This window comes from Contarinia nasturtii, unplaced genomic scaffold (assembly GCF_009176525.2).
Source record: "Contarinia nasturtii isolate CC-2019 unplaced genomic scaffold, AAFC_CNas_1.1 Cnas_scaffold_129, whole genome shotgun sequence".
Taxonomy (NCBI): Eukaryota; Metazoa; Arthropoda; class Insecta; order Diptera; family Cecidomyiidae; genus Contarinia; species Contarinia nasturtii.
The window spans coordinates 9,391,011-9,415,252 of record NW_022197486.1 but is presented as its reverse complement, the minus strand read 5'-3'; the positions used below and the strand labels follow the sequence as shown (position 1 = coordinate 9,415,252).

General features: G+C 33.9%; 1 protein-coding gene across 1 annotated transcript in view; it reads left to right on the top strand.

Annotated features, from left to right (window-relative positions):
* Nucleotides 1–15,152, top strand: part of LOC116345691 (glutamate receptor 1-like) — a 162,893-nt gene extending 147,741 nt beyond the window's left edge. The window contains exons 10-15 of the mRNA XM_031775299.1: nucleotides 1,320–1,487; nucleotides 1,619–1,712; nucleotides 1,896–2,218; nucleotides 4,850–5,094; nucleotides 13,027–13,441; nucleotides 13,641–15,152. Coding sequence (XP_031631159.1) covers nucleotides 1,320–1,487; nucleotides 1,619–1,712; nucleotides 1,896–2,218; nucleotides 4,850–5,094; nucleotides 13,027–13,441; nucleotides 13,641–13,712 — 1,317 coding nt within the window. The 3' untranslated portion in view covers nucleotides 13,713–15,152. The remainder of the gene's footprint in view (nucleotides 1–1,319; nucleotides 1,488–1,618; nucleotides 1,713–1,895; nucleotides 2,219–4,849; nucleotides 5,095–13,026; nucleotides 13,442–13,640) is intronic.
* The last annotated feature ends 9,090 nt before the right edge of the window (nucleotides 15,153–24,242 follow it).

The window sequence follows — 24,242 nt, the reverse complement described above, 5'->3', positions numbered from 1 at the left end:
ATAGGAAATAATATAAAAAACACACACAAACTATGAAAATGACGGAATACAAATCCATTGATGTAGCCACAAAGGCTATCGGCCAAAAGGACGCTCTGATCCATACTGAGAACCTAAATAAACATGTAATAACAATACTAACAATAATAGTTATAATAAAAGCGACAATTTTCGTGCGAAAATGTTATTATAGGTTACCACTTTAGTTATTGTGAATTGCCACAAATCGAATCCAAATCGAAGTAAATAATAATCAAAATCGGTTGAGTGTGTAGTTGAGGCGCAGTGGGAAAGAAAAGAACGACCAAATCGTTTCAAAGTGAAACGTTTTCTCTTTTTTGTTGTTGCGGATAGATGAGGTGGAGATGGTTTGGAGGACGGGGGGTGTCGTTTTAAATGAGATATATGAGAGGCGAAAAATACAGAAAATAAAATAAATATTCTGGCAAAGTGAGAAAGTAAACGATTGCACACATACTACAGCAAAATGGGAATGATATGGAACGTAAAACGGAGGCAAAAATTCATTTTGAACCGCACTATAAAATGTTAGTGGACTGTGTGATCGGGGTGATTATATAACTGCCGTTGGTGATATTCACTTTACACGTCATTCGCATCAAGAGTGCAATAACACGTGTACAAGATATTGGAAATGCTTTGAAATTAGATTATTAGTATGTGGGAAATGCTTCATTTTTACGCTTTGTGGGAAAGTGCAGTCCATTAAAATGGAATCCGATTCGCAATCGGAATTCGAATTCAAAAAGGTTATGAAATTTTAGCAGCATTTTTCGATGATACACCACACACATATGCAATGCTTTTAAAGCTTTATGCCATCCAATTCTTTACTATCATTTTCCATTTATTAATATTTCGTATGAAGATCCACTCTTTGCCCATCTCTTTTTCACTCTGAACGAAGTAATCCTCAATATTATTATTTTATTTCTTTTTATTTGCTCTCTCGTCCGCTCTGTGTGGTTGTCGGTTCTTTTGCACTAAAATGACCATCGACAATTCAATTGAAGAGACACAGAAAGAGAGAGAGACACACACACACACGCAGAGAGAGAGAGAGAGAGATAGAGATAGAGATAGAATATTTGTGTTGATTTTTACCAAGTTCCTAGCACTTATATTCGATGAATCCAGCATTTGTCGCAAATGTGCCACATTCAATAATATCAGACAGCTATCGATTGAATTTAAGGAAAGAGAAAAGAGAAAAGATTGAGATCAATTGTTTTATCTCATATTGCATTGGTATTGAGAGCTCATCTCATTTTCTATTTGTAATTTTACTTGAAAATTAGGAAGCGGATATAGCTATTGCACCGATGACCATAACAGCTGAACGCGAACGAGTTATCGATTTCAGTAAGCCGTTTATGTCGTTGGGCATTTCGATTATGATTAAAAAACCAATCAAACAGAATCCGGGAGTGTTCAGCTTTTTGAATCCACTATCACAAGAGATTTGGGTAAGCGATAACTACACATTAGAGATGATATCAAGACATTATAATATATTTACGTTTCATTCAATACAATTTTTATTATTAATATTGGATCCAATCATGTCATAACGATATACCATTTGATGTTTATATAGATGTGCGTGATATTCGCTTATGTTGGAGTTAGCATTGTGCTTTTCATTGTTTCGAGATTCTCGCCACAGGAATGGCGCATCGTTCAAATAAACGGTAATGCCAACACAATATATTCATGCTTTCATTTTGTTTTTTATTTAATCCGATCAATCATTAAATTAAAAATTAAATTCATTTCTAATTTTTAAACGATTATGAAATTTTCATTTTGTACCATTAAATAAATGATTAAAATATCTCTATCGTTTTATTTTATTCTTTGGTGTACCGATAAAGGTGATGTGAGCCACATATCCGGTCAAGTGGCAACTCAGCCAGCTGTTAATGAATTTAGCATATCGAATTCATTTTGGTTTACACTGGGCGCATTTATGCAGCAAGGTTGTGACATATCGCCGCGTTCAGTGTCCGGTCGCATTGTTGGTTCGGTATGGTGGTTTTTTACACTCATTCTAATTTCATCGTATACCGCCAATTTGGCTGCATTCTTAACCGTTGAACGTATGGTAACACCGATCAAATCAGCCAAGGATCTTGCCTATCAAACTGAGGTCCAATACGGAACTCTGCTGTCTGGCTCAACAATGGATTTTTTCAATGTAAGTACACTGCAATAGCAATATCAATAGGTTCTTTGTCAAACGATAGACAAAAGAAAAGGATTGGAAAAAAAGTCGCCGACTGAAATGAAAATGCAAATTGGCCATTCGACGGTGAAATACGATTAAAATCGTTTATTGCAACGGAGCATCTAGCGGATGCACGACAAAAAAAAAACACCAACAACATATAGAAGCGATAGAATGTTCTGCGGGTACATACTGCAGAAAAATTCGAATTAATCTATGCTTTGCATCCGCTTCGTGCATTCTCATGAGAACCGCACTTCTTTTATGGATTTGAATATGTCGTTTTATCGCATTGCTTTGACATAAATTTGAAAATATCAGCAAATTGACATGGTTCAGCATGCAGAAACAGATAAATTCACCAGAAATATACACATTAACCAAAGCACTTCTACAGCTGCTATATAGCCAAACGAAAATATAAAATGGAACCGAGCAACAGAGAAAAAAACAACAACAAAACACACACACACACACAATATGAAAAAAAAGTGCAGCAATGACAAATCAAATAACGGATAAACGTAAAACAACAGCCGCTTTTCTTATTGAATGCTGTTTTTCGCATAGTTGTTCTGTTGAACACTCAAAATTGATCCAACTGCAGAACACCGGCAACATAGAAGAGACCGAGTGAGAGTGAGAGAGAGAGAGAGAGAGAGAAAAAAACACATCACATTCCAAAACTTTTTTAATTTTCTCTGGCTTTTGGTTTTCATGTGCAAAAAAGCGAATGTATATATATACACATCATTCAGTTCGTTTTGTATGTTTGTTCACAAAACTTCAATTCAAAAGAAATATCGCGTACCGTCAAAGAAAGCATTGGTTCCACCAAAAACAGCAGCAGCAGCAGCAGCAAATTGCACACAAAAACCAGCACCAAAAGCGCTTTTGCAATGTCAATGAGCGAATCGAGAACAAAAAACCGCCGTAAAATAAATGAAAAGAAAAGGCAGAGTCTGAACACAAACATAAACTTCTTTAAATGAAAGCAAATACATTGAGAGCAGGACAAACCGGGAAAAAAACGAGAAAGAGAATTAAAAAAAATCTGATTTTCTATGGATTTCAGAGCAATGAAATAAGGTGCAAAAAAAGTGTAGAAAGACAGATGGGGAGAGAGAGTGTGGCGGGAAGGGAACTTGGTGTCCAATCAAATTTCAAGCGAAATTGCCGAAACTGATGCAGGATCTTATCGGCGCCGTTCTCGTAAATGATTCAAATCTGATAGAACCGTGTAAAGTTTCGTTTGCCATTCATTCTATTATTATTTGTTTTTGTATTTCACTTTTTTTTATTACCGTCAATTCCATTATAATTTTACCCCATCTCCGTTAATCATCACATCTAATACGTTCCATTTCATTTTGTTGCGTGGCATTTCGTGTTTGTGCGCGTCTTAACCTTGATTGCATTTTTTGGTTTGACGAAATATTCCTTTGTTGACGGATCAAGTCGTAACGAAATGTAACGATTCGTGTTGTGCATTTGAATGCCAACATCATGGCATGCAAATTACTTTCCTCTCATTCCCACCATTCGCAGATAAAAAAAAAACATTGAAAGAAAAGAAAGCGAAAAGAAAAAGACGAAATCAAAACAGAAATCTGACGATTCATGTCAATTGCGTCAGCTATTCGAAGATTTATACAAAGGTGAATCGTAAAATGTCGAGAAAAAAAACAAAATTTGGCCATTCCAAATAAACTACGGTAAATTGTCCAGGCAAACCCAATTCCAAAGTGTTAATGTGTGCACACAATTTCGTGTGTGGCGAGAAAGAGAGAGAGAGAGAGCGTGAGATAAAGGGAAGTGAAGAAAGTGAGAATTGTACACACATACACAAACAACTGTTAAAAAAATACATTCGAACCAACGGTGGGTGAATGGGAAATGTGTTGTCATCAAATACAAACTGCAGAGTTGGAAGAGACGTGAAAACGTGGATATTTCCCGTGAATTAAGAGCTACCATTAAGAATTACAACAGCCAATAAAGTTTTTATTTTCCACAGAATCACAAATTGCCCCGTATAATCTCTATTTCGTCCATTAATTATTATTCCAATGCTGCACGTTGTCGACACACATTCGAATCACCAGCAACAAATTCAAAGTGGGATTGTTAGTCCCTCCGTTTGTGCGAACAAGCAAACAAATCGACAAAAGCGCGAAGAAAGCCTACTGCAAAAGTTTTATGACGACTCGGAGAGAGGAAAAAAAAGGTTAATTAAAGCAGCGACGCAACCGAAGATTGGACAACCACTTAAGCATTTTTGCTGTTGAATTACTTTGGAACACACTTGATGGACGACGAAAACACATTTGCCCACTCAAATGGAAGCTGTCATAATCTTTTTTATTTAGTTCAAAGCAAAAAAAGAAAAACAAAAAGCCGAATCAACAATACGAATCACAGATAATTATCGCACTCTCGCTATTTAGCATACCATTTCTATTGTAATGGTATTGAGAAAAATCTTTTGCCTTTTCATTTTACATTGCCTTCCGTTTGCCGTTTTGACGAATGGGTCGTTTTTCTTCTTCTTCTTCCTTTTTTTCGGTTCAAAATGATTCTAACCAGTTTGTTTATTTCCAGAAATCGCCAATCGATTTATATGCTCACATGTGGAAGTATATGTCATCACGGCCCGAAGTCTTTGTCGATTCGTACGAAGAAGGAATCCAAAGAGTACGCAATTCAAAAGGCAAATATGCACTATTAATCGAATCACCGAAAAATGATTATACAAACGTACGAAAACCATGCGATACAATGAAAGTTGGCCAAAATTTGGATAGCAAAGGATTTGGCATCGGTACACCATTGGGATCACCTCTCAGGTTTGTTGAAAATCATTTTTTTCTCCAAATTGAAGTTCTTTATTAGCCGTACATTTGAAAAATTGTATTCCAATCGATTCGACATAATAATTCGTCAAATACTTCCACATCTAATTGAAATGAAAAAAAAAATCTTTTCGAAAACTTTCGACACTGATTTTGAATTTTAATAGGCTGACCGCACAATTGTAGCGCACACAAACGTATGTTTTCCGTTCATTCTTTTATTTGAGTCGTTTACGAACAAACATTTCAATTTTGCACTTCCTCTCTGTCACATGGCGATTTGAAAAGTTTTGTCGGTTGCGCAGAGATACACATATTAAAAAAGATGATACAAAAAAAAATTGTCGCAAACAACACCAACAACAACAAAAACAGTAGAAAAACGATGGCATATAAAAAAAAATACTTTCAAAAGTACTTACTAATTCTTCTGTCGCTCTGTCACAAAAAGCAGTTCATAAAAGCAGCGCATTTCAAGTCAATTATTCCAAGAATTTAGTTTACTCAAATTCAAAGAAAAGCACGAAAGTCTGAGATAGAGAGACATATCGAGATCGAATGGAAGAGACAGAGAGATAGTTGGAATGAGAGGAGTAAGAGCACGAGCGTGAATGAAAGAGAAAATGACAGCGGGAAGATACAAGTTTATTGCGAGCGACTTTGTTCGTTTTCACATACACGGTCTGTATTCACAGGACGTCAACCAAAAAGTAGAACGAAAGATGCACAACCATTAGACGTACACCCAACGAGCGAAAGACTAATGCAAATTTTAATAAAGTCATAAATTAAAGAAATATTTTTTGATTAAATACATTCATAATTTTTTTTCTTTTTGGGTAACGAACGACAGAACACGGACAAAGCGACGGTAAAAGAAAACCGAATAAAACGAAGAATTTGAGCACAAAACAAAAATGATAATACCAAATGAGAAGAGAGTCTGTGAACGAAAATTAAGTGAAAAAAAAAGTCGAGCAAAATGACGAAAAAAAAACAAACAAAAGAAAAAAAATTAAAGAGAGCGAGAGAAAAGGGATGCAATTCTTATGACGATAAAAAAAAGGTAGTCGCTTTTATTGGTGCATCTCACGAAATGAGATGGAGCAAGAAAAGTGAAAACCGAAAAATTTCTCAAATAGGAAAAAGGAAGAAAAATGACGACAGAGCCGAAAAACAAAAGATATTTTACTTTTGCTGTAAGTAAGTAAGTGCTGCAATTGCAATTTCAACGCAAAATGCTTTTTGCACGCAACTCAAGCAAGAACTAAAAAGAGCATACAAATACACATCACTTGCCATACACATTATACAAACACAAACGTCACTGCACCCCAAAAATGTACTATGCTTTCATTCTTAGTTTGTTTGTTTTTTTTTTCCTTCATTCACTTGGCATACATCTCTCTTGCCACTTTTGCTTGGTCCTCATGATCCAATGAGATATCAGATGCTAAAAGAAGAATATACCCAGATAAAGTGGAAATGAACCTAAAAAGAGTTTCAAGACATAGAGAGAAAAATTAATAAGTGAAAGATGAAGGGGAGAACAACAGTCAGAAAATGCAACGCAACGTTAAGTCATAATAATAACAATTCGCATAAATAATCAAGTGAACATGTATGTCTATCTAGTGCGGATTCATTGCCGAGAGCTTGTCGTTATATGTGCGAACGAAAAGTGTGTGTGGCGCGTGATATCATTTCTGGCTTTGTATTCCTGTGCTTTTTGTTCTACAATTTATCTACACAAAAGAAATTAATTTCAACTTGAAGATTCGCAACCAATTGAAGAGTGAAACAGAGAGAAAGAGAAAAAAAATGCCACACCAACACATCAATTTTACGAATTCGTGAGATTTTTTTACCCCACACTCACACCCACACGCACTTACAAACTCTGTTCGTCACATGCGGAAAACCGTGTGTTGGCGACATTCACTACAAGTACTGCAAAAATGGCTATGCACTGCACGGCTGTTGCCATTCAACTTCTGTTGTAGAAGCGTCAAATTATGCTTTTTGTCATTACAATTTTGTCGCCATCAACCACTTTGAATATTTCTTCGTATGCTTGCAATTTTTTTTTTCACTTTATTTTGCCAAATGTGCAACATTCTGAACTCAACTGGCAAACAAATATGATAGCATTAGTGTATAACTATTGCGAACTTCAGAAACTGTATGTGAGATTCGGAAAAACACGAAAAGAACGAAAGAATGAAGAGAAAAAACAACAGAAGACAGAATTACATTCCTGACTTTACCCATTTTTGGAGAGCTGATCGACAACGATCAACACTCCTTGCATCGATGTCTCTGATAATAATCGATACCTATTTATCAATTTCGAAATGGTTGCGATGACGCTAAACTTGAGACTTTCTCCTTGTGCGACCAGACGACATTTTGATTGCATCGATAAATCATGGCAAAGTCAACATTTATTTTAACACTGCATTTTCTTGTGTGACGAAAAATGCATGAAATTTTTTTAAAAATTATTTCCCTCAAACAATCAGTCAGTCAGTCGAAATCGATTTCCATGCTATGGTCGTGAATATTCCACAGTTTGGATTGTTGGATCGCTTAAATTTGAAATGCAAGTCGCACACACCATTTTAATATAAGATAGCGAAAATATTGTGATTATTATAGTAATGAATCATAATAGCTATCATGGAAAATGTTCAAACGTTACCTGCTCGGCTCGATCAAAGTTATCTCTGTAGATATTGTGCCAGTATTTGTTTGTCACATTTTTATTTTCACCTGATTCACCCTCAATGCTCTGTTGTGTCTTTTTCATTTCTTTGTGCGTTCCCTCTCTCTCTCTCTCTCTCCTGACTCATAACTAATATTACAATTTTACAATTTTATTTTAAACATTATTATGATTTCCGTTTGCTTCCTGTCACCAAGTTCCATTTTCTTTTCATATTCAGCTTCAATTCGAAACGTTGCACAAGAAGAGCTATAGATAAAGAATACAAATAAACATAACTTTTATTGCGTTTATTCCTTGTATTTTTCCTTTGGTTTTGTTTTTGTCTTGTGCTGCTTCGTCTTTCAATTTTATCTCGAGTGTGTTGCACTAGTTTCGTTACTATCTATCTTGCTCTCTTTTGAGTCACCAAGAGAATTGCAGCGTGATTTATGTGTGTGTTTGTGTGTATATGTAAAAAGCAAAAAAGCATTTCGAATTGCATTTGGCGCAACGCATAAGAGAACATTGGCTTTGCCGAAGTGAATTCGATCGTCAAGTAACACCATCGCATAAAATTGCAAAACAAAAACAGCCAATCGTATGTTTTATCACAAAAAAAGAAACGAGAAATGTACGTAGTGAAGAAAGCAAATGAAATGTAGCCGAGAGAAAAAACGCACATAAAGACCAACATGCACAACAACAGCAACAAAAATCGAAATGAAAATCGAAAGCCGAACTCTAGCGATGCCAAGCCAGGCAAATAGAATATGAAATCACAAAATCGAATGACGATTAAACCAAAGCAGAAAAATAAAACTACAGCAATGTATATATCTGGTCCTTTTATGTTTCGCTCTATCTCTTTCTGCGCACGAATCGAATGTCAAGATGAACAAAAGGATTGAATGACGGGTGTAAAGTGCACGCGACAGATAAACCAATGCACTTTCATCTTGCACAGCAATGCACACACACACATATACACACCGATTCGAATCGAATGCAAATGCATCGAAATATACACGTACATTTTATGCACGTTCGGCATGCATTTACCAAATGCTCTCGCGCGCCCCATTTTTCTCTCTCGCACACACACACACTCTGACACACATACACGAACTGGTTTGATCGCATTCGCGTTCGGCGATCCGTGGATAGCTAAAAATGAATGAGGAAGAAGAAAAAAAACGTCGAAATAAAACGAGAAATAAAAATGAAATTCGATGAAAGAAGAAAATTTCCGTAGAACGTTTTCTGATAATAACTTCTGTTTCTATTCCTTATTCCTCTGAATCGCATCCGTGTTTTGATTTCCTCGGAATCCGTTGCGTTTTTCCTGTCATTTCCATCGCCCATTCCACACTTTCGAACGTAATTCTGAATCGCATTGCCATTTCCAGTGGATGCATATTTGCGTGCTCGTCTCTTTCTCTATCCAGTCGTCATATTGTAGCTCCATTTGAATCGCTCTTTTGCTCGCGATTCATTTGGTATTCCACTTTTCCATATCTTTTTTGCTCGACTGTCTTTTTTTTTCTCTTTCGTGTTCAGTGTTTCTTTCTCTCGATCTCGTTCGTTTTATAGTTAATTTTTTTTTCATCGTTTCGTGAATATTTCATTGTGCTGGATACTAAGTAAATGTGGATTATTTTACCATGTTGTTCGGCTGGCTGTGTGAAGGCATTAAATTATGTTTTCGAATGGCGAGTATCAGATTGTTGTTGCTCAGTTCATTTCATTGCAATCGTTTCTTTTGTGAGCGTTCACTTTCTCTCTATATATATATATCTTTTTTCACTCTCTCGCTCGTTCGCTCGTTCGCTCTTTGCGCTTTTTTGCGTTTGCCGTTTTTTTTTCAACATCTGCAGTAGCTTCACATTTTCCTTCTTTCATCTATAATAATGCTCATAATAAATTCCCTTTCCAACCCTAATAGCAATCGTATAATCATATTATTTCTTTGCTCAATTTCTGTAACAACATAAACATCCAGAGTGCCAACAATAACAAGAATAATAAATCTCTCTCTCTCTTTAACAGAAAGAAGAGAAAGATGGAGAGATAGAAAAAAAATGCTTCATTTAATTAGTACATCGTTTCTTGCATTGACATCTATAAAATCAAATGAAACGCGATTGGGGGTTAAGTGAAGGCATTTACGCTTCAAATGCATTCAAAATTCTGAACTATGGCGAGAGTAAAATCAATGGAAGAACTTCAACACACAAAATAATAGAAATATATTGAGAGACTTCTCATTTCATTTAGAAAAGTAGAAAAAGACATATTTGTGCACGTTGCACACACATCTAGCCACAGTTCTATTGCGAGAGAGAGAAAAAATTGTTCGTCGTGCTCCGATTTTTGCCGATTATTTTAATTTTTAAATCCGTTTGATGTGGAATGCAATTGGTTTTGATTATTCATCTGAAAAAATTTTGGTTTCTAATTGAGCAGTCTCTGGTGAAACCACTGTATATGTTAACTCCATAAGCCATCAACACATATCGATTTATTGACACAAAAAATAGATTGAAAAACGCTTCTCTTTACAATGTTAAATATCGAACAAACTAATCCGACGTCTGAAAAAAGAGGAATGAAGCCAGTCTGGCTCAAATAGAGATTAACACACATACATGAATCTAATCGACCGTTGAATACACGTATACAAAAGTAAATATGAGCTTTGTCATTTTGTCTGTGTAAGATAGCAATATTTTTGTTTGGTGAATCATGACGTGAAAAAAAAGAAAGTCCTCCACCCCTGGATTAAATCGAATATGAGCGTGCTCGATAAAGCTAACAGTGGGCTTTAGCAATATTGACAAAACTGAATTCAAACATGTTTTAAATTGTGTCAATAATAGAAAGGATATAAGATTTATTTTAAAAAATCCAAAAGGTGCTTTCACAAAAGCATAACTTTTTTTCCAACAGATTTTACCGACGATAAATCGACTATTTGGTGCCCATTTTATTAGAAACAAAACGCAGATGAAAAAAATACAAAGCAAAATGGTAATCGCTAAACCCCGAATTTTAATCAACGTGGCGGGTTTTTGTAGTTCAATTGTTGTTGCAAGAATTGAAAAAACTACTTCACATTTGTAACTCTTTTTATCAGCATATTACTTATCAATGCATGTTGAATAGTTCAAGCTGTTTTGATTTTCGGGAGAAAAAAACACAATTCGTGAGTGTGGATAAATTGAAATATCAAAAAAGTTATGTATGTTCTGTCGTTTTCATGCAATTTAGTGTTTGTTTATACACTGTCGGTCATCGTATTGGATTTGGTGTATGTTGGTAATATAAACATTGTCACCACCACGGCAAAAAAATATGTTATTTACGTATACAAACGTAACATATTCAACCAACCAACACCAAAAAAATGCATTTCATTCATTTATATTTTATATAAATAAGCTCAGACAAATATGAAAAATATTCGAAATTTTTTATTATGTTTGGCGGACGAGTGAAAGAGAGTAAAGACCATACTTTTTAATTATTAATTATAAATAATGATTAATGAAATGCAATAAAATAGTCATATATGTATAAATGTATACAAGTGCGCATAAAAGCAAGGGAAACAGCGTACGAACAAAATTGCATTTGATGAAATACACATTTTTTTTCTTTATAACGTCATAATTTCAAACGATGTGTGCACATGCCGAGTCATTTAGATCGAACATGAGGCTAAAAATAGCCACTATGAAATATGCGCAAAGAATCGTGTTTTTTAAATTAATTGGAATAATCAAGTTCGAAGAATTTTCAAATGAAAATTATTTGAAATGTTAATCGAAAGCGAATGCATGAAATCCATTGGGGGAACGAATGGCAAGATATTAACGCAACATTGTGACAGCGCTTACTGTGATGTCTCTACTAAAACCACAGTGGACATTTGATGAAAACGTTTTTAAATAGTTTGCTAAACAATTTTTGGCCAACAGGCAAAGAAACGCGTCAAAAATAACGCTGCGCTAGCACTGCCGATTATAAATATATCATAAAAAACATATTGCTGTGCACCCATATTGCATGGAATCGATCTCCTTTTTTTGATCAATTTGTTTTTCTCCCACAATCTTTGTACAGCCAATTAAACATGGAAAAAACTCAATTCATGCAATGTCCAAACAGGAATAAGTTAAAAGGTTGATTAATTAGTTGTCTCATTATGTTGTAATTTTTTTTTTATTCGTTTCTGAGTCCATCATAAAAACAGACGAGAAGAATAATTATTTTGAGGACAGTTCGTTGCCACAGAAATGGTTAACTATATCACACATATTTATATACAGTTTTTAACTGCACATATGTATCATTTCGCATAACCCAACCAACAAAAAAAAGCGCGAAGAGCGCTGTGACAAAACCAATTTTATGAGATTTTCATTAAAATTTATTTTATTTACCATTTCTACGTGTTTAACTGTTTGTCTACAGTTGTTGCCATTATTTTTTGTGTGTGTGTGTGGATGCTTGTTATTGCCCGCCGCCACACATGGAACCACATTCATTGATATGATGATGTGGATATAGATATCGTAACATGAACGAAGTCAACCCTCTATAAAAATTATTCAAAAATGAAATAAAATAAATTAATTTTGTGTTGTGGAACGAGCGTCCGCCGCGTCATTTTGTGTTGAAACTTCAAAAAATATCAATTTTTGACGCTCGCATATCAACAAGAACATCGTGTTTACATTTGGTTACACAATTATGATTCAACAAACACTACAATATATCGAGCTTTTGTAAATTTAAATCACGACAGTGCATTTCAATCTATCAAAAATGTATGATAATAATTTGAATTGACACAAACAAAAAAATGTGACCAAACAAAAACGCGAAAAACAGCAAAATTCGTATCAATGCCATTAAACATTCAACAGTGGAATGCAAACACATTTATAGCGGTCAATGAAATGCCAAACACAATTCATCGGAATGCACACAATTAACTAGACAAGATCGATGCGCAATTGAATCGGCAATTCGTGCCACATCATTAACAAAATAAATAATTCAAAATGTACGTTGATGTTAAACAAAAATTGGCTTCGATTCATTTTGAATACAACGTTAAAGAAACATTTCAACCATAATATCTTCTCAACTATGATTTAAAAAATAAATAAGTGGTGTATTTTTTTTCATTTCATTTATTCTTGTTTATTTTGCAGAGTACCAATAAACTTGGCCATTTTATCGTTGATTGAAAGTGGCGAACTAACGGAGCTCTTCAATAAGTGGTGGTTTGAAAACACTGAATGTGATCCAACCGAGAAACAAGAGACTTCACGCAATGAATTGTCACTGAAAAATGTGGCTGGCATTTTCTTTATTTTAATCGGTGGCTTAATTTTATCGCTTGTCGTCGCTCTTTTGGAATTTATATTGAATAAACGAAACGATAAATTTGTGCAACATCATCAAACGCACACACTCCATCATAACCATCAGCATCATCATCAACAAGCTTCACAAACGTCACAACAAATGCAAACACATCCACAGCATATGCAACACAGCACCGAAGCACTCAAAACGAAGTTAACAATGCAGCCAGGCTGTGAATATGATAACAATGGAACAGCGGTAAGTAAACACAAAAGAAGAAAAAAAATCGTACAAAAATCGAATTTAATAATAGTAATGATAAATAATTGCAACAATGAACAACAAGAAAAAAAAATAATAATAATCGTGAATTCATTGAGGAATTAAAATTTTTGCTTTTGTCATTAAATTTCTTTCATGTATTTTCGTTCCGTTTCACGTGGCGCGCATAACACAGTATTATTCAGCCAGTACTCAGTCAGCGGTAGCTCATTTCGATGCTGACATGCAAAATCCACAACAAATTTGACAACAAAGTCACGCGCACGACGCACGAATTCTCCAACAGCAACGTCCATCACCGATCATCGGAAGCACCGGCAATAGTACTATACGTCGTTCCGTTTTAACGGCAACTATCAATCGTCAACACCAGCATCAACATCAATTGCATCCCGAAATTGACACATGATAAACATCGAACGAAATCCATTCAAACGCATGTTATATACCTCCGTAAATAGCAGTGTGCGACTGTGTCATTTGTTCATAAATTGATGACTTCAATATGAATCATATTCTACCCTCTATCTATCTATCTCGCTCTCACATTCTCACTTTTACTATTTCGATATATGTATAAATATGAATCAACACAAACCTCCCTCCCCCCCCCATCCGACCTCCATCCCATGTCTATTTATCCACATATATTTGACGAAGCGTTTGCAGTGGTTACTGTGATTAAATTCTCGATGGGCTACTCCAACTAGTCAAAGTTTCATTCAGACAGCGTATGGCTTGTGATCTTCAATAAATTGCATTCATTCAAGATCCACACAAACAATACGAGTATGTATTTTGTGTTCGGTAACATAATTTGTCCGTATTAAACATGCAACATGCTTTTGCTGTCAATATTTCAATATCTCAAACAGGCAGCCATTTTAGTCAATTTAAATAGATGTCTGTAGTATAGAAGGCATTCTTCTAAATAAGTTAATTAAAATTTGAAAAAATTCAAAATACATAATTGATTTTGTTGCAATTGAGATTTGATTTGATTTAAGTTGAAACTTTTCCCAAAGCGGACATTCATATCATTTTCAAATTATGTTATTGATGTGATGTGATAATTGAAGCTCATTTTATCACATTTTTAAATGAAATTAGCCACCGCGAAATGACAAAAAAGCCTAGTGACGTCGCTCACAACGTTCAAGTGTAAATATAAAAGATATTTTAGATCGTTGACTGAAATATCTTATTTATTTCGGTGAAATATCTCAAATATCTACTTATATATTGATTATATTTACAAAATATTATGAGCGAGTCCTCTAGTCCATCGATAACCGCTAAAAATGTGTTTAAATTGTGTTTCGGCATTCAGACATGCTTCATTTCATCCGAAATTATCCATTTATATGTATATGTAAACGGTGAAACAATCAATAAGCAAACATTTCACATAAAAATTGCAGATACAGCAAAACGAAAACAAAATCAAAAAACTAAAAATACAGACGAAAAAAGAAAACGAACAACAGAAGCGCACACAATACTAGCATCTACTGCGGAATAATATTTATAACACTAATATAATAATTACAACAAAATATTAGTACTTAGTACTCAGGTTTGATCAAATGACTGTCAAACAATTGAACAACCAATTTGTGGTTTACCATGCCAAAAGTTGCAGTGAAGAAAAAAAAAACAAGCCGAGAAAAAAAGATAAACATTCTAATAGATAGACTTAATTAAGTAAAAAAAAAAAGAAGGAAAATCGCCCAAATTGCCACATCAGGCGATAGTTGTGCGCGACAACCATGCAAATGAAACGTAACAGACTTAAATGGAATGGAAATATAATGGAATCGATGTAAATAGGGTGATCGTGTCGAATTTTCTTTTGTATATGGATGAAAATAGACTGGACAATTTATTTTCAATTGTTGGTATATGATAATGTTATATTGTTAGTTTTCAAATACTGAAGTTAGTGAACGAAGAAGAAGAAAAAAACAACAACCAGACAGAAATTGATTGGAAATGTTTTGATCGATTCGATCGATCGAATTAATAAGGCTCTGAGTGATTAGTATAATTAAAAATGGTAAAGTTGATGAAAAAAAACACAAAAATAATCAAAAGTAACTTAAAACACTGTTCGAAATCATACGGAAAGCATAAAGGCTACTTATATATTGATAAAGATAATTTGTATCTAAGTGAACGTATAACATGAAATATCAGCTTACATACTCGTATTCTGTGTTCAATTCTCATATTCAAAATGGCTATGAAAACGGTAATGCATGTAGCATACATAAACGAGCACATTAACCATTTTTCGTTTGATTTTTTTTTTTTTTCAAATTGTATACTTTGATTTCGAAATGGAATATTTTCGGTATAGCATAATAGATTTAAGGGCAAACAACCTAACCACTTGTTGGGGGAAAAATATTCTATTTTCTAAGTCAGATAAGCAACATAGACAAAGCAAAGCATGAGAAAGATTATGATAAAACTAAAGATAGTGTCTGTAATCAAATGCATCAAATGTGTGTGTTTTTTTCTTAAGAGAAAACGTTCATAAAAAAAACGTAGTGTTATATGGAACGCTGGTAATCATATATGTTTTAATATTTCATAATAAAATTACGATTAAAGAAAAAAAAGAAACAAACAAATTTACAATTTAAACATAAATAGTGTACTGTATAATATGTGCACAAGCGTTCGTTTGTTGAGTTATATTCCGCTCATAGTATGCAATAAAGTGCGGTGTTAACAAAACAATTGACAAAGGATTGATCTAGATGCATCCAAATTATATACTTCAATAAAGTGATGAATAATGACGTATATCGAATATATCAGATTGTCGAAATCGACTCTCATTCATCGAAAATTCACTGAACCGTATTATACTATAGTTTTCGTATGAATTTGCGGACGGAGACTCAATAATCGAACTTTTGTGCATATCATTCCAATTAACATTACTACAATTACATGGCATTTGAATAAATGTAATAAATAAAATAGGAATATAAAAAAGAATCCAAAATATAATGAGAGACGGAAACAATTTTTTTTAGATTTAATGATGGACTACACTCGAATTATGTACATGAAATATTATCAATAACACATTATTAACATTAAATTAAACGCATAAACATAATCTAATCCGTGAGAAGAATTTAAACAATACCATAACAACACTGTATGTCAACAAAATGAACGATTTTTATGTGAAACATAAACTTTTATGAATTAAAATGAAATCATTCATAAATCGTAACAAAAAAATAATAATAATAATTTCCAAATAAAACGAGGCAGATTGAAAATCATGAGAGTGAAATAAGTATTAAAACATACAACATCCAAAAAATCCAATTCATATGCATTCTTTGTGAACATAACACGAACACGAAATATCCAATTGCAAATATCGTAATTATCGTGAATATACAAAAATTTACTGTTAAACTTTATCATGGTATAAATATATAAAATATTAAAAAGCCAAAGTAAAATATCATATGTCTCTCTCTCTCTCTGTGTTTTATCATTTGACTTTTAGAATGGTATTTTAATACATTTTTGCGATGCGTTCATGGCTGTCTAATTTGAGCAACAACAGCAACCAAAAACAACGACCGAAAGCGAGCGTACTTTTTCATTTGCAACATTTACGGATCACAAATTATTCAACCGCACATTGCCATTTAACATATTACTTTGATTCTAATTTATTCATGGTGTTTTTCATGTTTTTACCCATTGAATGTGTCGAAAATGTGTAATGGATTTAATATTTACTAGTATGCAGAACGGACATGTTTGGTTTTCATGACTTTTTTTCAGCAATATATATGGATTCAAAGTTAAACAATAAACTTGCGGTGATATTTTTGACAGATGTGGGAACCTCGTCTCAATTTGGTCTGAAATAAAAGTTCTGCTACAACAAGGAACTCTAATAAGCACTAATTTCACTATGGTAAAATCTTATAAACGTGTTTACGATAGTAAAAGCCAATAACAGCTGTAATTAAAATTTTCTGTGTAGTAAAATCGTAATTTTGATATTTCTAGCTCGATAACGATTTAATAAATCTTCACCTTTGTTTCTTTTATAGCTTATGATGTCTTGGATTTCAGGGGGACGGGGGTAAATTCAAAAAGTAGCGTAAGATGTCTTTACAATAAAAAAAAATCAGAATTTATTGGAGGGGGTGATTTTCAAATCCATTCTTTTGGAGAAGACCCTCGTCAGAAATTTTTTTGTTGGTTTTTAGTCATAATTTATAATTTGTATTATTCTCAAATGCGATTCGACTATGTTGCAACAAAATCTGCGTTATTTTCTTGTAATTTTCATTTGTCCAATGAGTAATTCTACCGAAATTCGTATTGTGTATGCGCGGTCTTTTGAGCGAAAAGCTGAATGGCGAAAACATGTCTTAATTATCCGATTATGGTCAAGAAAACAAACGATTTGTCTTTTAGAGAGCAACCGGCACTACTGGTACATTACGATTGATTATATGTTTGGATGTCTGTATGCATCAGTGTTAGGTTGTGTGCGTATATATAAATCAACCATTTCGAGTGGATGTTTGCTCAGTGGAAGTGCTTTTGCACAATGACATATCTCTGCTCGTGCAACTTGTAAAATCTTCACTCGACTTAAAATCAAGAAGTGGATGTTTCAGTTGGTTTCTTTCCTTCTCACTATCTGCCCCTCTCCTCCCTTTCTCTTCAAGCAATGGATAGACAAATAAATTATAGATAAAAGTTATTCATAACATGAACTTGGATTTACTTTTCTTGTTCGTTTTCGTTGGCTTTCTTCGTTTCGTTTTGTTGTACTTTTAAGCCATTCTTCATCAACGCCATCGTCATCATCGGGTAAATATATAAATTGCATCTCTATTTTACTTTAACAATTTTCATCAGTGTGCCGTTGCCATTTATGTCACATTTCTTCATGTCTTTCTTACATCTCTTTCTCCATATCTCTCAGTTCTCGATTCGATCAACTTAAATCTGCAGAAACTTCAACATTTGCCCTCTCCCCCACATGGAAAATGCGTTTATTATTATTATCTCCGTTGCAATCATCACTTCAAATCGGTTTTTATTGAGTTGAATTTATTGAGAATTCACTGTGGCTGTTGCATGCGTATGCTATGTAAACAGAAACCATAGCCTCTAGTGCCGGACTTTAAATAGTTGTTTAATATTAAAAAAGCTCTCCAGAATGTGCGCTTCTGGCTTCTCCCCCTCAAAAAAGAAACACAAAAATTTATCTTGAAAATAAATTCCAAAATTAATTAAAGTATTTTGAAAATGATTTAATTGATAGAACAAAGTATATGTATATATGCAGATAGACGGTGCCGTTAAATCGGTTAAATATATGCCGGAAACGAAATTGCGAAAATCATCATCATATCATGCCCAGTAAACAGCTGGAATTCAAACGATACGTACATATATGCAAGTGAAAAATATGAAGACACCGAGGATCATGGTGTTGTAATGGTTGAATGAGCGTGGCAAGTATTAGATAAGTTTTGTTTGTGTAGCATGTGCACTGCATTGAGATAAATTCATGTGAAATGAAGAGAGAGAATGAAAAAGAGAAAATTGGAATAATTTTAGTTGAACGAACGAAAGCAATAGAAATAAAATGAACGAAAAGAAAATAATGAATATTCTATTTCTTTGGTAGCGATAAAAAGAAAAATCGAACCAGTCGTAATGAATATTGGTCTCTTGAAGCGAACACGAACTAATAGTAATATTGTATTAGCGTAACACTATGTAACTGTAATAATAGCAGAATCAACAAAATGACATTCATTTTAATTTCACTCTTTGATATCAAATGTGATAATCTTAATTAGTTCAATAAATTAAAAACGACTATGTGAACCGTGTCGACTATACACCACCACCACCACACACACACACACACAACGCAACTTGGCTTGGGCCAAGTCAGAATGATATGAGCGAACGGTACAGCATTTTTGAATATTAAAAAAATACACACACTCTCGCACTCGCATTCGCACACATGCGAAAACTAAAACGCTTTTATTATTATTGCTACACACAATCCAAATAATTTTGAACGTATGAAATGTCGAAAATGAGCAAAAATCAAATGGTTAACAATTCTCACGTCGTTTATGGAGCGAATAATGAGATTAAAAACTACTGATAGCCAAAGCCACCTTCATCTCGTCTACCCTCCCGTGTTCGCCCATCGCCAAAATCGAAAATATTGCTGTCAGAGAGTGTCTGATATTCGGGCGTTATGGTGGCATGAGCTGAGCAAAATGTGTGCATATTAATATTCAATTAATTTTCATTGTGTGCAAACATTACAATCATTATATACCATTTACATTTTCATGTATGCTCGGCAATAATATTTTACAATCTACACCATTTACGTGTGTGTGTGCGCGCGTATCGTTGGAAGCGATATTAAATTTACCCAGTTTTGTGTCTAGCTTAACGTTTGGTCTTGGATCTTCGTAAATGAACCCACTGTGTTTCTCTTTGGTTCTGTTGATTTTGTATGTATCGGTATGCGTTCAAGTCTTGTATGTGAATTTGTTATGCCTTCTGGATTCATCGATGCATTGCAATAATAGAATATATAAACGAAGTAGAGAAGGAGAGCAGGAGAGTAGATGTCGTCTCCACTCGTATTCTTCTACCTGCCCGCAAAATTAGAAACTTTCAATCCTCAATTAAATTTAGACAAACACTTTGGAAGCATTTTCACTTGTCGAAAAATTGGGATGTTTCAGCGTTAGATGGGGAGACAGACTCATAACAAACGGCGTTGCTGTTGCAATGGATTGTGTTCATGGCTTTTATTAAATTGTTGATGCAACCTCGTGCCACACACTCTCTCATCCTTTTTTTAAATAAGTTTCCATGCATTTCGTTTTGCACATATAAATTGCACACACACACTCTTCGCATCTACAAAACAAAGCAAAAACAATATATTTTGGTTTTATCGATTCACAAAATTTCGCACAGAAAATTGCTTTTGTTATAATTCTAAATAGCTATAGTAATGTATTAGCGGTAGCATAACAAACGACCACCAAAAATGCACACTAATCGTGCAATATTACTTTGACTTTATCCGCCGATTGGATTATGAACGTTTCACCCAAAATTCTGCGTTGAAATGTTATTTATTCATTATTTGTGCATAAAGATCGTATTTTACTTACCAGAAAAATTCCCAAACGCTGCTTACAATAGTAGGATTTGTAAATTTTGGTTTTCCACTTCAATTAAATATTCGTAAAATTGGTTTTTGTGTTTTTAATAGACGAACTTTTGTTTCTACAATAAAATTGTCTTCAGTTAAGACATTTTTGGCATTTCGGGCTGTAACTCACAGTGCACATGTAAACTATAAATGAAAATTCAAGAGCCGAAAACTTTAAGTGTTCTTACACCAAATAAAAATGAGAAGCAAAAATGAAACGAGTATATCGCATGTAAATTATGAAGTTATTCCATAAATATGAATATAAATTATCACAACGGAGTACTGAGATCTTTTACTTTTAATGTGTTCATTTGTTTGGTGGTGTTATGTGCATTTTTGATGCCGATTAAAATATACGAAAAATAATAAAATCAAATAAAAATCAATGTAATGCGATGGCCAAAGAAAAAGTGGTCGAACAATAGAAACAAAATCAAAGCATGTGCAGAACTAAAAATGAGACTAAAAAAGCAATACTAGCTGTAGTTATACGATCAAATGAACTGAAAATAGTCCTATTTCGATAAATAAAATTGGATAATAAAAACTATTAGCAAAAAAAAAGGCAGCATCGATGCAGGCAGAGGCAGTCAGACAGTCGAGAAAATACATTATCTACTCGGGCTAGCCCATTCAATTTGATCGCATCGAAAACCGACTGAGAGAATGGAAAGAATATGTGTAGCACAGTTAACTGGAACGAGGCATGCATAAAACCCCATACACATGCACATAAGATAGACACAAGCATTATAATGAAAACTTCATGATAAAACTTTATCTTTGCACGAATTTTCCGTAAATATGTGTGTATTTTATGTATTATTATCAGCTTTGCAAGCGCATTACCGTCGAGATGGTAGTCAACTTTGTTCTAAGTAAACGAGAAAGTTCAATTTCGTGAAACTCACATGCAAGCCGCCAAATGAACCTTACGAATGGATTGGAATAGAATGAGAATGAAATGCTTTTGCCACATATACTGTAAAATGTAATGCAATGCAATGCATTATAATGCATAAAACACACGTTTCATGGTTGAAAAGAAATATTGTTATTAGATTTGAGCATTTTCACAGAAAAGTAGTCGAACAACGCACATAAACAACAACGAGAGAGGTGCAAGGAAAATGGGCGAATCAGAAAAGTTGAAATATGTCGAGAACGGAAATGTGTGTTCGATTTCCTTAATTTAATTTGATAGACTTTTCTTTCGTTCGTTCTCTTTCACTCTCACCGCATGTGCTTTCTTTTATCCTCTATCACCAAGAGCAGTAAATTGCATTAAAGTCCAAAGAAGTTATGCTTTTAAATCAATCACGTGATCAACTGCAGACTTTTACGGTGTGCAACTGATTAAGACAACCTCGATTTTTGTCGACAACTAAAATGTGTTAATAAACAACATCAAAGCGAAAAACGACTTTCTAATTTTAAACTTGATCGTCGTTAATCTGTTTACAACGAATTTCATGGAATGCCAATCTTATCAAATCAGGAATAGCAATTTTCACAAACACACCATTTCAAATTCAAATTTTCAAATCCATTTTAGAGGCGATCTCATGATGTGTGCATATGTGCGGTGTATGAGCATTGAGCACACTAGCACCTCACGCAGACTCTGATGAAAGCAGAAACAGCGATGAAGCTCATACAGTATAAAACCTCTAATTATACTCCTTATTTTATGCAATCAGTTGAGCATATCTTCTTTCTTTATAAACAGCGAGAACGTCAGTAGCACAAATCCTGCAACATCATATATTAGTTAGAGGTTTTGCCAAAAAAAATCTTTTTTGTTCATCAATTTTCCGGAAAATGAATTGGTTGACAGTCCGTCCCTATGTTAGATTTTCGAAAATTTGTGGTGTACCTTAGATCGCTACCAGAACTATATCCGTTTCTTTTCATTCATAATTCAAAATGATGACTCCGAACTTGTTGCTAAAAGTGATGTACAAAATATTCCATTTCCCAAACTATGTCGAGAACAATGATGACACTGGTATGTCAATGAATTTTTATTACCCAATTTGAAAGTAAAGCTTTCAGATAAGCGAATAAGTAGTTTTTTCTTTCGGTTAAACTAAAAAAAATGAAAAAAAGAATCATATATCGATGCATAGAAGGGGCATCCCATCGCATACATATCGTTTTCTTTGTTTATCTAATTTTCTATAATAATTTGCGGCTCTTCCTTCTACTTTGTATAAACTTTTGACTTTGAATTGGTTTCTTCGAAATAATAATCAACAAAATGGTCAAGCTTGGAAAGCTATTCGAAGTGTGGCATAATGGAATGCCTAGAAATATTCCGGAACGGTTGGCTCATGTAGATATGAAACGGATTAATTGTCGGTTTTTCTTCTCAAAGCACTAAAGCAGTTTAGTAGCAGAGCAAGTTGCCAACATTTAAAATATTTTATGTAAATATGAATGGTTGAGACTGAAAATGGCACGTTTTATTCCATCTTAGAGATGGAAAATATTCGAAAATGCACTTTTATGTGTAACATAATTACGATTACTTTTGGATTAAAAGATGAGAAACGATTTCTCTTGCCAAGTTTGTGAAAAAATCACGATAGAACTCATTTTATAGTGTAAGAAATGGAGTAGTTCTATAGTTAAAATGACTCAGTTTCCGTTTGAATCATTCACATCTGAATACACAGATGCCTGTTTACATATTTGTTTGAAACCATTTATAAGACCCTTATGTAAATACATATAGCTTATCTGTTGTAATTTTTCCTGGAATTAATCTTTATGGGTGAGTTGTTTCCATAATTTTTAAATTTGTTGAAAGCTTCTTAACAATTTACTCACACAATTCCTTAATCGATTGTCAATTACTCTGTGCACACACATCTTGCGTCTCCCCAACTTTTAAAATTACAATATTCAGTAACAACAGCGAAAAAACCAGTTGTAAACACATTTGTATGTAAAAAAGCGTATACTGTATCGTTTTGTGCTGATGAATTTTCCACTGATAAAGCATGTGTTATCAAGGTAAATCTCATAATTCAATTTGAAAAGGGGAAAAAATTGGGTTACTGGCAAAATTGGCGAAAATGAAAGAATATACTGCGTCGAACTTGCGTTACAAAAAACATTTTATTTGCTCGCATCAAATGAACGAACATTGAATTGCCCCTTGTAAACAGTAAACAAACGACTGAAGAGACAATGCGTCATAAAAAAATGTATACTTCCATCAATGGTGCACAGTAGCAAGAAAAAAGTGTTTGTGTTAAGAGAAGCACGTTACAAAATTTATTGTCATTAGCCTTAACGAATAAATAAGCAAGCAAACAGCAAACAAGTACTGTGATGCAAACAACAGCAGCACCCAGTCTTTTTTTTTTTTTTTGAAAAACAGCACAAGAGTTTACAATATTACACTCGTGTTCATATCTTAGCTGTTTATTTACATAGAAAAAAGATGAAGCGAAATTGACTGCGGCTCAGGACTAGTTTTGTTTTTGCACCGCGCATTCG